General features: G+C 40.0%; 1 protein-coding gene across 1 annotated transcript; it reads left to right on the top strand.

Annotated features, from left to right (window-relative positions):
* The first annotated feature begins 2,492 nt into the window (after positions 1–2,492).
* On the top strand, positions 2,493–10,853 carry manf (mesencephalic astrocyte-derived neurotrophic factor). The gene is made up of 4 exons (XM_083940059.1): positions 2,493–2,683; positions 8,281–8,408; positions 9,415–9,556; positions 10,609–10,853. Exons 1-4 carry the CDS (start codon positions 2,596–2,598, stop codon positions 10,791–10,793), a joined length of 543 nt encoding a protein of 180 aa, XP_083796185.1. The 5' UTR covers positions 2,493–2,595; the 3' UTR covers positions 10,794–10,853.
* The last annotated feature ends 3,846 nt before the right edge of the window (positions 10,854–14,699 follow it).

The raw sequence follows: 14,699 nt of genomic DNA, 5'->3' as shown, positions 1-14,699 counted from the left end.
TAAAACTAAACGTTTTTAATTATACATTTTAATGAATAAGTGTAAAATAAATGTTTTTAAGTGTAATATATGCAGAATTTATGTCAATTAAATTATTTTAATATATTTAATTAAAGTGTGAATTAAGATTAAAGGTGTTAAAGTTCCGCGTTTCGTTCTGTTTACAGGCGAACGTCGGGCGGACGTGACGTCACTCTGTTGTTTCCGTTAAAAATAAACGTTTTTAATTATAAATTTTAATGATTAAATGTGAAATAAATGTTTTTAAGTGTAATTTATGCAGAATTTATGTAAATTTAATGTTTTTAATACATTTAATTAAAGTTTAAAGTAAGATTAAAGGTGTTAAAGTTCCGCGTTTCGTTCTGTTTACAGGCGAATGTCGGGCGGACCTGACGTCACTCTGTTGTTTCCGTTAAAAATAATCGTTTTTAATTATAAATTTTAATAAACATACGTGAAATAAATGTTTTTAAGTGTAATTTATGAAAAATTAAATGTTTTTGATTCATTTAATTAAAGCGGAAATTAAGATTAAAGGTTAGGTTCGTTGTTTACAGTCGAACGTCGGGCGGACGTGACGTCACTCTGTTGTTTCCGTAAAAAATAAACGTTTTTAATTAAAACTTTTAATGAATAAGTGTAAAATAAATGTTTTTGAGTGTAATTTATGTGAATTAAATGTTTTTAATATATTTAATTAAATCGGAAATTAAGTTTAAAGTTGTTAAAGTTCCGAGGTTCGTTGTTTACAGGCGAAAGTCGGTGGACGGATGTGACGTCAACGCGCAAGCCGGCGTCACCTGTTGTTTCCGTTAAAAATAAACGTTTTTAATTAAAGGTTTTAATGAATAAGTGTAAAATATATGTTTTAAAGTAAAATTTATGTAAAATAAATGTTTTTCAATATTTTTAATTCAAGTTTAATTAAGTTTAAAGGCGTTAAAGTTCAGAGGTTGGTTGTTTACAGGCGAACGTCGGGCGGACGTGACGTCACTCTGTTGTTGCCGTTAAATATAATCGTTTTTAATTATAAATTTTAATTAATAAATGTAAAATAAATGTTTTTAAGTATAATTTATGCAAAATTTATGTAAATTAGATTTTTAAAAATGAATTTAATTAAAGCGGAAATTAAGATTAAAGGTGTTAAAGTTCCGCGTCTCGTTCTGTTTACGTCGGACGGACGTGACGTAAACAACCTGTTGTTTCCGTTAAAAATAAACGTTTTTAATTATAATTTTAATGAATTTATGTAAAATAAATGTTTTTAAGTGTAATTTATGCAAAATTTATGTAAATTTAATGTTTTTATTATATTTAATTTTAATATTAAAGTGTAAATTAAGATGAAAGTTGTTAAAGTTCCGAGGTTCGTTTGTTTACAGTCGAACGTCGGTGGGCGGATGTGACGTCAACGCGCACTCCGGCGTCACCTTTTGTTTCCGTTAAAAATAAATGTTTTTAATTATACATTTTAATACATATATGTGAAATAAATGTTTTTGAGTTTAATTTATGCAGAATTTATGTAAAATAAATGTTTTTTAATAATATTTATTTAAAAAACGTCAAAGTTCCGCTGCTCGTTCTGTTTACAGTCGAACGTCGGGCGGATGTGACGTCAGCGCGAACGTTGATGTAACTTTGTTGTTTCCGTTAAAAAAATATTAATGAATTAAATAAATATATTTATTTTTATTTCACTTTTTAATGTTTTTACACAATCAAATGAATTTTTGGTCATTTTATTTTTCATTTACAATTTTTTTATTAATAATTGTTTATTCATTTTTATAGTTTTATTGGGTGTTTGTGTTATTTTAGCATTTTTATTTTTATTTTTTTAAATATGAATAAAACAATAATATTAATGTTTAAAGGTTTTTTGTTGTTTTATTTTGAAAAACACATATTTATAGAAAATATAGGTAAAAAAATTAAAATTTACACAAAAAATCTGTAAAATTAATGTTTTTAACCATAAAATTTATATTTTAAACTATAATTTATACAAAATTATGTAAAATTATTGTTTTTTTAACCATAGTTTATACAGAAAATATGAAAAATTAACGTTTTTAACTATAAATTTAACATTTTAAACTGTTATTCATGCAAAAAATATGTAAAATTAACGTTTTTAACCATAAAATGTATATTTTAAACCGTAATTTATGCAAAAAATATGAAAAATGTATGTTTTCAACCATAAAATTAATGTCTTTAACCATAAAATCAATATTTTAAACTGAAATTTATACTAAAAATATGAAAAATTAACGTTTTTAACCATTATTCATACGGAACGCTGTTACCATGGAAACACAGTCTCCCTGCACACCGTGGCTCGCGGGGCGGATGTGGACCAATCAAACGGCGCCAACTAGCCCTTCTTCCCGTGTCCTCCCGCCGTCGTCCAATCACATCACCCTGCGTGGTGGAGTCCCGCCCCTCGACCAATCAGATCCCCCCTTTTGTGTGACGTATACCGGAAAAGGAGCAGAGTGAACCGGCGTCCAGCGCTTGTTTAACCGGAGCGGTTCTTTTTTGGGGGTTCCAGCAGCGGCGAACGCTCCGTTCTGTAGCCGGAAAATGTGGACTCTCGGCGGGCTGTCGGTGGCTCTGGCGCTCGCTCTGGTGCCCGGTTCCTCCGGAGCTCTGAAGGAAGGAGAGTGCGAAGGTGGGAAACAAGATGGCGGACGGTTCTAAACACATTTAATGTAGACGGTTAAATTTGTGTCTTTGCGGTCGTTTTGTGTCTCTTTGTGGTTGTTTTGTGTCTCTTTGTAGTTGTTTTGTGTCTCTTTGTAGTCGTTTTGTGTATTTTTGTAGTTGTTTTGTCTCTTTGTGGTTGTTTTGTGTCTCTTTGTAGTTGTTTTGTGTCTCTTTGTAGTTGTTTTGTGTCTCTTTGTAGTTGTTTTGTGTCTCTTTGTGGTTGTTTTGTGTCTCTTTGTGGTTGTTTTGTGTCTCTTTGTGGTTGTTTTGTGTCAATTTGTGGTCGTTTTGTGTCTTTGTGGCTGTTTTGTGTCTCTTTGTGGTCGTTTTGTGTCTCTTTGTGGTTGTTTTGTGTCTCTTTGTAGTTGTTTAGTGTCTCTTTGTGGTTGTTTTGTGTCTCTTTGTGGTTGTTTTGTGTCTCTTTGTAGTTGTTTTGTGTCTCTTTGTAGTTGTTTTGTGTCTCTTTGAGGTTGTTTTGTGTCTCTTTGAGGTTGTTTTGTGTCTCTTTGAGGTTGTTTTGTGTCTCTTTGAGGTTGTTATGTGTCTCTTTGTGGTTGTTTTGTGTGTCTTTGTGGTTGTTTTGTGTCTCTTTGTGGTTTTTGTGTCTCTTTGTGGTTGTTTTGTGTCTCTTTGTAGTTGTTTTGTGTCTCTTTGTGGTTGTTTTGTGTCTTTGTGGTTGTTTTGTGTCTCTTTGTAGTTGTTTTGTGTCTCTTTGTGGTTGTGTTGTGTCTCTTTGTAGTTGTTTTGTGTCTCTTTGTGGTGGTTTTGTGTCTTTGTGGTCGTTTTGTGTCTCTTTGTGGTTGTTTTGTGTCTCTTTGTGGTCGTTTTGTGTGTCTTTGTGGTTGTTTTGTGTCTCTTTGTGGTTGTTTTGTGTCTTTGTAGTTGTTTTGTGTCTCTTTGTGGTTGTTTTGTGTCTCTTTGTGGTCGTTTTGTGTCTCTTTGTGGTTGTTTTGTGTCTCTTTGTGGTTGTTTTGTGTGTCTTTGTGGTTGTTTTGTGTCTCTTTGAGGTTGTTTTGTGTCTCTTTGTGGTTGTTTAGTGTCTCTTTGTAGTTGTTTTGTGTGTCTTTGTGGTCGTTTTGAGTCTCTTTGTGGTTGTTTTGTGTCTCTTTGTAGTTGTTTTGTGTCTCTTTGTGGTTGTTTTGTGTCTCTTTGTGGTTGTTTTGTGTCTCTTTGTGGTCGTTTTGTGTCTCTTTGTGGTTGTTTTGTGTCTCTTTGTAGTTGTTTTGTGTCTCTTTGTGGTTGTGTTGTGTCTCTTTGTAGTTGTTTTGTGTCTCTTTGTGGTGGTTTTGTGTCTTTGTGGTCGTTTTGTGTCTCTTTGTGGTTGTTTTGTGTCTCTTTGTGGTCGTTTTGTGTGTCTTTGTGGTTGTTTTGTGTCTCTTTGTGGTTGTTTTGTGTCTTTGTAGTTGTTTTGTGTCTCTTTGTGGTTGTTTTGTGTCTCTTTGTGGTCGTTTTGTGTCTCTTTGTGGTTGTTTTGTGTCTCTTTGTGGTTGTTTTGTGTGTCTTTGTGGTTGTTTTGTGTCTCTTTGAGGTTGTTTTGTGTCTCTTTGTGGTTGTTTAGTGTCTCTTTGTAGTTGTTTTGTGTGTCTTTGTGGTCGTTTTGAGTCTCTTTGTGGTTGTTTTGTGTCTCTTTGTAGTTGTTTTGTGTCTCTTTGTGGTTGTTTTGTGTCTCTTTGTGGTTGTTTTGTGTCTTTGTAATTGTTTTGTGTCTCTTTGAGGTTGTTTTGTGTCTCTTTGTGGTTGTTTTGTGTCTTTTTGTAGTCGTTTTGTGTCTTTGTAGTCGTTTTGTGTCTCTTTGTAGTTGTTTTGTGTCTTTGTGTCTCTTTGTAGTAGTTTTGTGTCTTTGTGTCTCTTTGTAGTTGTTTTGTGTCTTTGTAGTTGTTTTGTGTCTCTTTGTGGTTGTTTTGTGTCTCTTTGTGGTTGTTTTGTGTCTCTTTGTGGTTGTTTTGTGTCTCTTTGTGGTTGTTTTGTGTCTCTTTGTGGTTGTTTTGTGTCTCTTTGTTGTTGTTTTGTGTCTCTTTGTAGTTGTTTTGTGTCTCTTTGTGGTCGTTTTGTGTCTCTTTGTGGTCGTTTTGTGTCTCTTTGTGGTTGTTTTGTGTCTCTTTGTGGTTGTTTTGTGTCTCTTTGTGGTTGTTTTGTGTCTCTTTGTAGTTGTTTTGTGTCTCTTTGTGGTCGTTTTGTGTCTCTTTGTGGTCGTTTTGTGTCTCTTTGTGGTTGTTTTGTGTCTCTTTGTGGTTGTTTTGTGTCACTTTGTTGTTGTTTTGTGTCTCTTTGTAGTTGTCTTGTGTCTCTTTGTAGTTGTTTTGTGTCTCTTTGTGGTTGTTTTGTGTCTCTTTGTAGTTGTTTTGTGTCTCTTTGTAGTTGTTTTGTGTCTCTTTGTAGTTGTTTTGTGTCTCTTTGTAGTTGTTTTGTGTCTCTTTGTGGTTGTTTTGTGTCTCTTTGTGGTCGTTTTGTGTCTCTTTGTGGTCGTTTTGTGTCTCTTTGAGGTTGTTTTGTGTCTCTTTGTAGTCGTTTTGTGTCTCTTTGTAGTTGTTTTGTGTCTCTTTGTAGTTGTTTTGTGTCTCTTTGTGGTTGTTTTGTGTCTCTTTGAGGTTGTTTTGTGTCTCTTTGTAGTCGTTTTGTGTCTCTTTGTAGTTGTTTTGTGTCTCTTTGTAGTTGTTTTGTGTCTCTTTGTAGTTGTTTTGTGTCTCTTTGTGGTCGTTTTGTGTCTCTTTGTGGTTGTTTTGTGTCTCTTTGTGGTTGTTTTGTGTCTCTTTGTGGTTGTTTTGTGTCTCTTTGTGGTTGTTTTGTGTCTCTTTGTGGTTGTTTTGTGTCTCTTTGTGGTTGTTTTGTGTCTCTTTGTGGTTGTTTTGTTTCTCTTTGTAGTTGTTTTGTGTCTCTCTGTGGTTGTTTTGTGTCTCTTTGTGGTTGTTTTGTGTCTCTTTGAGGTTGTTTTGTGTCTTTGTAGTTGTTTTGTGTCTCTTTGTAGTTGTTTTGTGTCTCTTTGTGGTTGTTTTGTGTCTCTTTGTGGTTGTTTTGTGTCTCTTTGTTGTTGTTTTGTGTCTCTTTGTGGTTGTTTTGTGTCTCTTTGTGGTCGTTTTGTGTCTCTTTGTTGTTGTTTTGTGTCTCTTTGTAGTTGTTTTGTGTCTCTTTGTGGTCGTTTTGTGTCTCTTTGTGGTTGTTTTGTGTCTCTGTGGTTGTTTTGTGTCTCTTTGTGGTTGTTTTGTGTCTCTTTGTGGTTGTTTTGTGTCTCTTTGTGGTTGTTTTGTGTCTCTTTGTGGTTGTTTTGTGTCTCTTTGTGGTTGTTTTGTGTCTCTTTGTGGTCGTTTTGTGTCTCTTTGTGGTTGTTTTGTGTCTCTTTGTAGTTGTTTTGTGTCTCTTTGTAGTTGTTTTGTGTCTCTTTGTAGTTGTTTTGTCTCTTTGTAGTTGTTTTGTGTCTCTTTGTGGTTGTTTTGTGTCTCTTTGTAGTTGTTTTGTGTCTCTTTGTAGTTGTTTTGTGTATCTTTGTAGTTGTTTTGTGTCTCTTTGTGGTCGTTTTGTGTCTCTTTGTAGTTGTTTTGTGTCTCTTTGTGGTTGTTTTGTGTCACTTTGTTGTTGTTTTTTGTCTCTTTGTAGTTGTTTTGTGTCTCTTTGTAGTTGTTTTGTGTCTCTTTGTGGTTGTTTTGTGTCTCTTTGTAGTTGTTTTGTGTCTCTTTGTAGTTGTTTTGTGTCTCTTTGTGGTTGTTTTGTGTCTCTTTGTGGTCGTTTTGTGTCTCTTTGAGGTTGTTTTGCGTCTCTTTGTAGTCGTTTTGTGTTTCTTTGTAGTTGTTTTGTGTCTCTTTGTGGTTGTTTTGTGTCTCTTTGAGGTTGTTTTGTGTCTCTTTGTAGTCGTTTTGTGTCTCTTTGTAGTTGTTTTGTGTCTCTTTGTAGTTGTTTTGTGTCTCTTTGTGGTTGTTTTGTGTCTCTTTGAGGTTGTTTTGTGTCTCTTTGTAGTCGTTTTGTGTCTCTTTGTAGTTGTTTTGTGTCTCTTTGTAGTTGTTTTGTGTCTCTTTGTAGTTGTTTTGTGTCTCTTTGTGGTCGTTTTGTGTCTCTTTGTGGTTGTTTTGTGTCTCTTTGTGGTTGTTTTGTGTCTCTTTGTGGTTGTTTTGTGTCTCTTTGTGGTTGTTTTGTGTCTCTTTGTGGTTGTTTTGTGTCTCTTTGTGGTTGTTTTGTGTCTCTTTGTGGTTGTTTTGTTTCTCTTTGTAGTTGTTTTGTGTCTCTCTGTGGTTGTTTTGTGTCTCTTTGTGGTTGTTTTGTGTCTCTTTGAGGTTGTTTTGTGTCTTTGTAGTTGTTTTGTGTCTCTTTGTAGTTGTTTTGTGTCTCTTTGTGGTTGTTTTGTGTCTCTTTGTTGTTGTTTTGTGTCTCTTTGTAGTTGTTTTGTGTCTCTTTGTGGTCGTTTTGTGTCTCTTTGTGGTTGTTATGTGTCTCTGTGGTTGTTTTGTGTCTCTTTGTGGTTGTTTTGTGTCTCTTTGTGGTTGTTTTGTGTCTCTTTGTGGTTGTTTTGTGTCTCTTTGTGGTTGTTTTGTGTCTCTTTGTGGTCGTTTTGTGTCTCTTTGTGGTTGTTTTGTGTCTCTTTGTGGTTGTTTTGTGTCTCTTTGTAGTTGTTTTGTGTCTCTTTGTGGTTGTTTTGTGTCTCTTTGTAGTTGTTTTGTGTCTCTTTGTAGTTGTTTTGTCTCTTTGTAGTTGTTTTGTGTCTCTTTGTGGTTGTTTTGTGTCTCTTTGTAGTTGTTTTGTGTATCTTTGTAGTTGTTTTGTGTCTCTTTGTGGTCGTTTTGTGTCTCTTTGTAGTTGTTTTGTGTCTCTTTGTGGTTGTTTTGTGTCTCTTTGTAGTTGTTTTGTGTCTCTTTGTAGTTGTTTTGTGTATCTTTGTAGTTGTTTTGTGTCTCTTTGTGGTCGTTTTGTGTCTCTTTGTAGTTGTTTTGTGTCTCTTTGTGGTTGTTTTGTGTCTCTTTGTGGTCGTTTTGTGTCTCTTTGTGGTTGTTTTGTGTCTCTGTGGTTGTTTTGTGTCTCTTTGTGGTTGTTTTGTGTCTCTTTGTGGTTGTTTTGTGTCTCTTTGTGGTTGTTTTGTGTCTCTTTGTGGTTGTTTTGTGTCTCTTTGTGGTCGTTTTGTGTCTCTTTGTGGTTGTTTTGTGTCTCTTTGTGGTTGTTTTGTGTCTCTTTGTAGTTGTTTTGTGTCTCTTTGTGGTTGTTTTGTGTCTCTTTGTAGTTGTTTTGTGTCTCTTTGTAGTTGTTTTGTCTCTTTGTAGTTGTTTTGTGTCTCTTTGTGGTTGTTTTGTGTCTCTTTGTGGTTGTTTTGTGTCTCTTTGTAGTTGTTTTGTGTCTCTTTGTAGTTGTTTTGTGTCTCTTTGTAGTTGTTTTGTGTCTCTTTGTAGTTGTTTTGTGTCTCTTTGTAGTTGTTTTGTGTCTCTTTGTAGTTGTTTTGTGTCTCTTTGTAGTTGTTTTATGTCTCTTTGTAGTTGTTTTGTGTCTCTTTGAGGTTGTTTTGTGTCTCTTTGTGGTTGTTTTGTGTCTCTTTGTGGTTGTTTCGTGTCTCTTTGTAGTCGTAACGCGGTTGTGTGTCTGTTTCAGTGTGTCTCAGCTTCTTGGGGACGTTGTATCGTTCGCTGACGGACGAAGACGTGAAATTCAACAGCGCCGACATCGAGGACGCCATCGTGAGGCGCTGCAAGGACGCCAAAGGCAAAGACAACCGCTTTGTGAGTCCACTCTAGGTGCCCAAATGTCTACTCTAGGTGCCCAAATGTTTTAAGGTCCACTCTACGTGCCCAAATGTGTGCTAATGTCCACTCTAGGAGCCCAACTGTATGCTAGAGTCCACTGTAGGTGCCCTAGAGTCCACTATAGGTGCCCAAAAGTCCACTGTAGGTGCCCAAATGTCTACTCTAGGTGCCCAAATGTTTTAAGGTCCACTCTAGGTGTCCAAATGTGTGCTAAGGTCCACTCTAGGTGCCCAAAGGTCCACTCTACGTGCCCAAATGTGTGCTAATGTCCACTCTAGGAGCCCAACTGTGTGCTACAGTCCACTGTAGGTGCCCTAGAGTCCACTGTAGGTGCCCTAGAGTCCACTATAGGTCCCCAAAAGTCCACTGTAGGTGCCCAAATGTTTTAAGGTCCTCTCTAGGTGTCCAAATGTGTGCTAAGGTCCACTCTAGGTGCCCAAAAGTCCACTCTACGTGCCCAAATGTGTGCTAATGTACACTCTAGGAGCCCAACTGTGCCCTAGAGTCCACTGTAGGAGCCCTCGAGTCCACTGTAGGTGCCCTCGAGTCCACTGTAGGTGCCCAAAAGCCCACTATAGGTGCCCAAAAGCCCACTATAGGTGCCCAAAAGCCCACTATAGGTGCCCAAAAGTCCACTATAGGTGCCCAAACGTGTGCCAAGGCCACTCTAGGTGTCCAAATGTGTGCTAAGCTTCTTTCTAGGTGCCCAAAAGTTCATTCTGGGTGCCCAAACATGTGCTTGACTCCACTCTAGGAGCCCAAACCTTGAAATCCGACCCGTAAAAAACAGGATCTGACGTTTATTTCTCCACTTCTCACGTCTCCAGTGTTACTACATGTTACTTAGGTCAACTCTAGGGGCCCAAACATGTGCTAAAGTTTACTCTAGGTGCCCAAACGTTTGCTCAATTCCACTCTAGGTGCCCAAACGTGTGCTAGAGTCCACTCTAGGTGCCTAATAGTGTATCCTCTACGTCTCCAGTGTTATTACATCGGGGCGACGGCCGACGCCGCCACCAAGATCGTCAGCGAAGTGTCGAAGCCGCTCAGCTCGCACGTCCCCGTGGAGAGGATCTGTGAGAAGCTCAAGAAGAAGGACGGGCAGATCTGCGAACTCAAATACGGTAAGAGGGACAGAAACACGCGCTAAAGTGTCCTCTAGGAGCATAAACGTGTATTAAAGTGTCCTCTAGGAGCATAAACGTGTGTTAAAGTGTCCTCTAGGAGCATAAACGTGTGCTAAAGTGTCCTCTAGGAGCATAAACGTGTGCTAAAGTTTCCCCTAGGAGCCCAAACGTGTCCTAAAGTCTCCTCTAGGAGCTATTACGTGTCCTCTAGGAGCCCAAACGTGCCCTCTAGGAGCCCAAATGTGTGCTAAAGTGCCCTCTAGGAGCCCAAACGTGGCCTCTAGGAGCCCAAACGTATGCTAAAGTGCACTCTAGGAGCCCAAACGTGGGCTAAAGTGTCCTCTAGGAGGCTAAACGTGTGCTAAAGTCTCCTCTAGGAACTATTACGTGTCCTCTAGAAGCATAAACGTGTGTTAAAGTGTCCTCTAGGAGCCCAAACGTGTCCTGAAGTCTCCTCTAGGAGCTATTACGTGTCCTCTAGGAGCCCAAATGTGTGCTAAAGTGCCCTCTAGGAGCCCAAACGTGCCCTCTAGGAGCCCAAACGTGTCCTAAAGTGCACTCTAGGAGCCCAAACGTGGGCTAAAGTGTCCTCTAGGAGGCTAAATGTGTGCTAAAGTCTCCTCTAGGAACTATTACGTGTCCTCTAGAAGCCCAAACGTGTGCAAAAGTGTCCTCTAGGAGGCTAAACGTGTGCTAAAGTGTCCTCTAGGAGCTATTGCGTGCCCTCTAGGAGCTATTGCGTGCCCTCTAGGAGCTATTGCGTGCCCTCTAGGAGCTAATGCGTGCCCTCTAGGAGCTAATGCGTGCCCTCTAGGAGCTAACACGTGCACTGTAGGAGCTATTACTTGCCCTCTAGGAGCCCAAACGTGTGTTAAAGTCTCCTCTAGGAACCCAAACGTGTCCTCTAGGAGCCCAAACGTGTCCTAAAGTCTCCTCTAGGAGCTATTACGTGTTCTCTAGGAGCTATTACGTGTCCAGTAGGAGCCCAAACCTGTCCTAAAGTCCACTCTAGGAGCCCTAAAGTGTCCGTGTTTCCCCCCCGTGCGCAGACAAGCAGCTGGACCTGTCGACGGTGGAGCTGAAGAAGCTGCGGGTGAAGGACCTGAAGCGGATCCTGGAGGAGTGGGGCGAGTCGTGCAAAGGCTGCGCCGAGAAGTCCGACTTCATCCGCAAGATCGAGGCGCTGATGCCCAAGTACGCGCCCGCCGCCGCCCGAGCGCGCACGGACCTGTGACCGGGAGCGACCACGACCAAAAGAAAGCGGGACCGCGCGACTGCGGGGCGCTCGGGGGGGGGGGGGGGGAGGGAGGGGTCGTACAACGGGAGACACACGCTAACGGCTAAAGTCGGGAAAGGGAAAGAAAATGCCGTTAAAATCGTCAAAACGGACGAAAGAACGCGACAAAATCACAACAATAGACGGGTAAACGCGCGTGCATAGCCACATGCTAACGGCTAGCATCGAGAAAACTAAAGAATTCTGCGATAAAATCGTTAAAACGGACCAAAAAAAATGTTGGAATCACAACAACAGGTGGGTTTACACACGGAGAGCCACATGCTAACGGCTAACGTTGGAAAAAGTTACAAAATTACAGATAAAATCGTCGAAAAAAAGCGTCGGAATCACAACAGACTAGTTAACATGCAGATAGCCACATGCTAACGGCGAGAAACGCAAAGAAATCGCCGATAAAATCGTCAAAACAGACAAAAAACGATTACATCATAACAACATACGGGTTTAGACGTGAATAGCCACATGCTAATGGCTAACTTCGGGAAAAGTAAATAAAACGCAGATAAAATTGTCAAAATAGACGATAAAAAACGTCGGAATTACAACAACAGACGGGTTTACGCGTAGATAGCCACATGCTAACAGCCAACGTCGGGAAAAGTAAAGAAATTACAGATAAAATCGTCAAAACCGATGAAAAAAAGGGACAAATCACGACAACTGACAGGTATACACGCGGATAGCTACATGCTAACGTCGGGAAAAGTCAAGAAATCTGCGACAAAATCGTCAAAACTGACGAAAGAACGCGACAAAAATCACGACAACGGACAGGTATACACGCGGATAGCCACATGCTAACGTCGAGAAACGTAAAGAAATCGCAGGTAAAATCGTTAATTTCGACGAAAAAAAGCGTCGGAATCACAACGGCTACATGCTAATGGCGAGAAACATAAAGAAAACGCCGAAAAAAACAACAAAAAACGTCAAAAAAAAACAGGCAAAAATCACGACAACAGACGGGTTTATGAGCAGATAGCCACATGCTAACGGTTAAAGTTAATATAAAGTCAAGAAATCTGCGATAAAATCGTCAAAACTGACGAAAGAACGCAACAAAAATCACGACAACGGACAGGTATACACGCGGATAGCCACATGCTAACGTCGAGAAAAGTAAAGAAATTGGCGATAAAATCAGACAAAATCGCAAAAATGGTTGTTTACGTGCAGATAGGGACATGCTAATGGCTAACGTCGAGAAAAGTTACAAAATTACAGATAAAATCGTCAAAATCAACGAAAAAAAATGTGGGAATCACAACAGACTAGTTAACGTGCAGATAGCCACATGCTAACGTTGAGAAAAGTAAAGAAATTGGCAATAAAATCAGACAAAATCGCAAAAACGGATATGCTAAGGCCCAGATAGCGACATGCTAACGGCTAACGTCCCGAAAAGTAAAGAAATCGCCGATAAAATAGTCAAAAGCGTCAAAATCAAACATGATATCGCAAACACAGACGGATTTGCAGATAGCCACATGCTAACGGCTAACGTCAAGAAACATTAAGTGCCAAAAGAGAAATTGCAGATAAAATCGTCTAAACCGTCAAATCCGATGAAAGAACGCGCCAAAAATCACGACAACGGACAGGTTTACGCGCAGCTAGTCCCACGCTAACTTCGACGAGTAGCCGATAAAATCGCCCAAACCAACGGCAAAGAAGCGACGCAACCCCACTGTCTTTCCGCAATTTCTCTTTCGACACTTTACCTTTCTTGTCGTTAGCCGTTAGCATGTGGCTACCTGCGCGCTTACCCGTTTGTTGTTGTGATTCCGCCGCTTTTTTTCATCGGTTCGGACAATTTTATCGGCGTTTTCTTTACTTATCTTAGCGTTAGCCGTTAGCGTGTGGCTATCCGCGCGCTAACCCATTTGTTGGCGTGAATTTTGTAGCTTTTTTACGTCAGTTTAGTCGATTTTGTCGGCGTTTTCTTTACTTTTCTCAACGTTAGCCGTTAGCATGCGGCTATCCCGGGTTAAAGTCCCACATTTAACGCCTTACCGACGTCCCGCAAGTACGTCTTTTGTCCCTCTCGCTAGCGGTGCGCGCCGTTAGCGGCTAATCATGCTGCAGACGTACGCGTTTTAGGTATTCGACGCCTTCGGAAAGTATAAACACGGCGGCTACGACGGTTTCCGCGCACGTGTGAGTTACTCAGAGACGAACCGTTAGCATCGAACGCGTGAGTTAGCGTAAAAAACCCCGTCAAAAAATCGCGTTTCACCCCCAGAGTTAGCGTCTTTTTTTCACCGCGGCGTCGAAACGAACCGCGCCGTATTTCCTTTTTAATCACGACACTTGCGGATCCACGCGGAGTCACGTTTCAGTTTGTTTACGTTAAAAATCACGAAAAACACTTAAAGGAAGAATCCGCGGAAGGTGTTTTAACGCAGGAAGCGTCCCCGACCCTTCAAAATAAAACACCGAGGTTGTTTTTTTTGTTTTGTTTCATTGTTTAAAAGAATTTATGAAAATTGTGCTGTTCTACTTTTTCATTAAAATATGAAAACATGTGAAAACTGGAGGTGTTTGTGTGTCAAAGTCCACTCTAGGAGCCTAAACATGTGTTAAAGTGTCCTCTAGGAGCATAAACGTGTGCTAAAGTGTCCTCTAGGAGCATAAACGTGTGCTAAAGTGTCCTCTAGGAGCATAAACGTGTGTTAAAGTGTCCTCTAGGAGCATAAACGTGTGCTAAAGTGTCCTCTAGGAGCATAAACGTGTGCTAAAGTGTCCTCTAGGAGCATAAACGTGTGTTAAAGTGTCCTCTAGGAGCATAAACGTGTGCTAAAGTGTCCTCTAGGAGCCTAAACGTGTGCTAAAGTGTCCTCTAGGAGTATAAACGTGTGTTAAAGTGTCCTCTAGGAGCATAAACGTGTGTTAAAGTGTCCTCTAGGAGCATAAACGTGTGCTAAAGTGTCCTCTAGGAGCATAAACGTGTGTTAAAGTGTCCTCTAGGAGACTAAACGTGTGTTAAAGTGTCCTCTAGGAGCATAAACGTGTGTTAAAGTGTCCTCTAGGAGCATAAACGTGTGCTAAAGTGTCCTCTAGGAGCATAAACGTGTGTTAAAGTGTCCTCTAGGAGCATAAACGTGTGCTAAAGTGTCCTCTAGGAGCATTAACGTGTGCTAAAGTGTCCTCTAGGAGCCTAAACGTGTGCTAAAGTGTCCTCTAGTAGCCTAAACGTGTGTTAAAGTATCCTCTAGGAGCATAAACGTGTGCTAAAGTGTCCTCTAGGAGCATAAACGTGTGGTAAAGTGTCCTCTAGGAGCATAAACGTGTGCTAAAGTGTCCTCTAGGAGCATAAACGTGTGTTAAAGTGTCCTCTAGGAGCATAAACGTGTGTTAAAGTGTCCTCTAGGAGCATAAACGTGTGCTAAAGTGTCCTCTAGGAGCATAAACGTGTGTTAAAGTGTCCTCTAGGAGCATAAACGTGTGTTAAAGTGTCCTCTAGGAGCATAAACGTGTGCTAAAGTGTCCTCTAGGAGCATAAACGTGTGCTAAAGTGTCCTCTAGGAGCATAAACGTGTGTTAAAGTGTCCTCGCATAAACGTGTGCTAAAGTGTCCTCTAGGAGCATAAACGTGTGTTAAAGTGTCCTCTAGGAGCATAAACGTGTGTTAAAGTGTCCTCTAGGAGCATAAACGTGTGCTAAAGTGTCCTCTAGGAGCATAAACGTGTGCTAAAGTGTCCTCTAGGAGCATTAACGTGTGCTAAAGTGTCCTCTAGGAGCCTAAACGTGTGCTAAAGTGTCCTCTAGGAGCCTAAACGTGTGTCCTCTAGGAGCATAAACGTGTGTTAAAGTGTCCTCTAGGAGCATAAACGTGTGTTA

Source organism: Echiichthys vipera (genome assembly GCF_963691815.1).
Source record: "Echiichthys vipera genome assembly, chromosome: Y".
NCBI classification, from domain to species: Eukaryota; Metazoa; Chordata; class Actinopteri; order Perciformes; family Trachinidae; genus Echiichthys; species Echiichthys vipera.
This window is presented reverse-complemented; position numbering and strand designations above follow the sequence as displayed.

Excerpts from the sequence above, each read along its gene's own strand:
- manf (XM_083940059.1), top strand. The coding sequence starts at position 2,596 with ATGTGGACTCTCGGCGGGCTGTCGGTGGCTCTGGCGCTCGCTCTGGTG. Across the intron at positions 2,684-8,280 it reads GAAGGAAGGAGAGTGCGAAG|TGTGTCTCAGCTTCTTGGGG; the intron begins GTGGGAAACAAG and ends TGTCTGTTTCAG. Across the intron at positions 8,409-9,414 it reads AAGGCAAAGACAACCGCTTT|TGTTATTACATCGGGGCGAC; the intron begins GTGAGTCCACTC and ends CTACGTCTCCAG.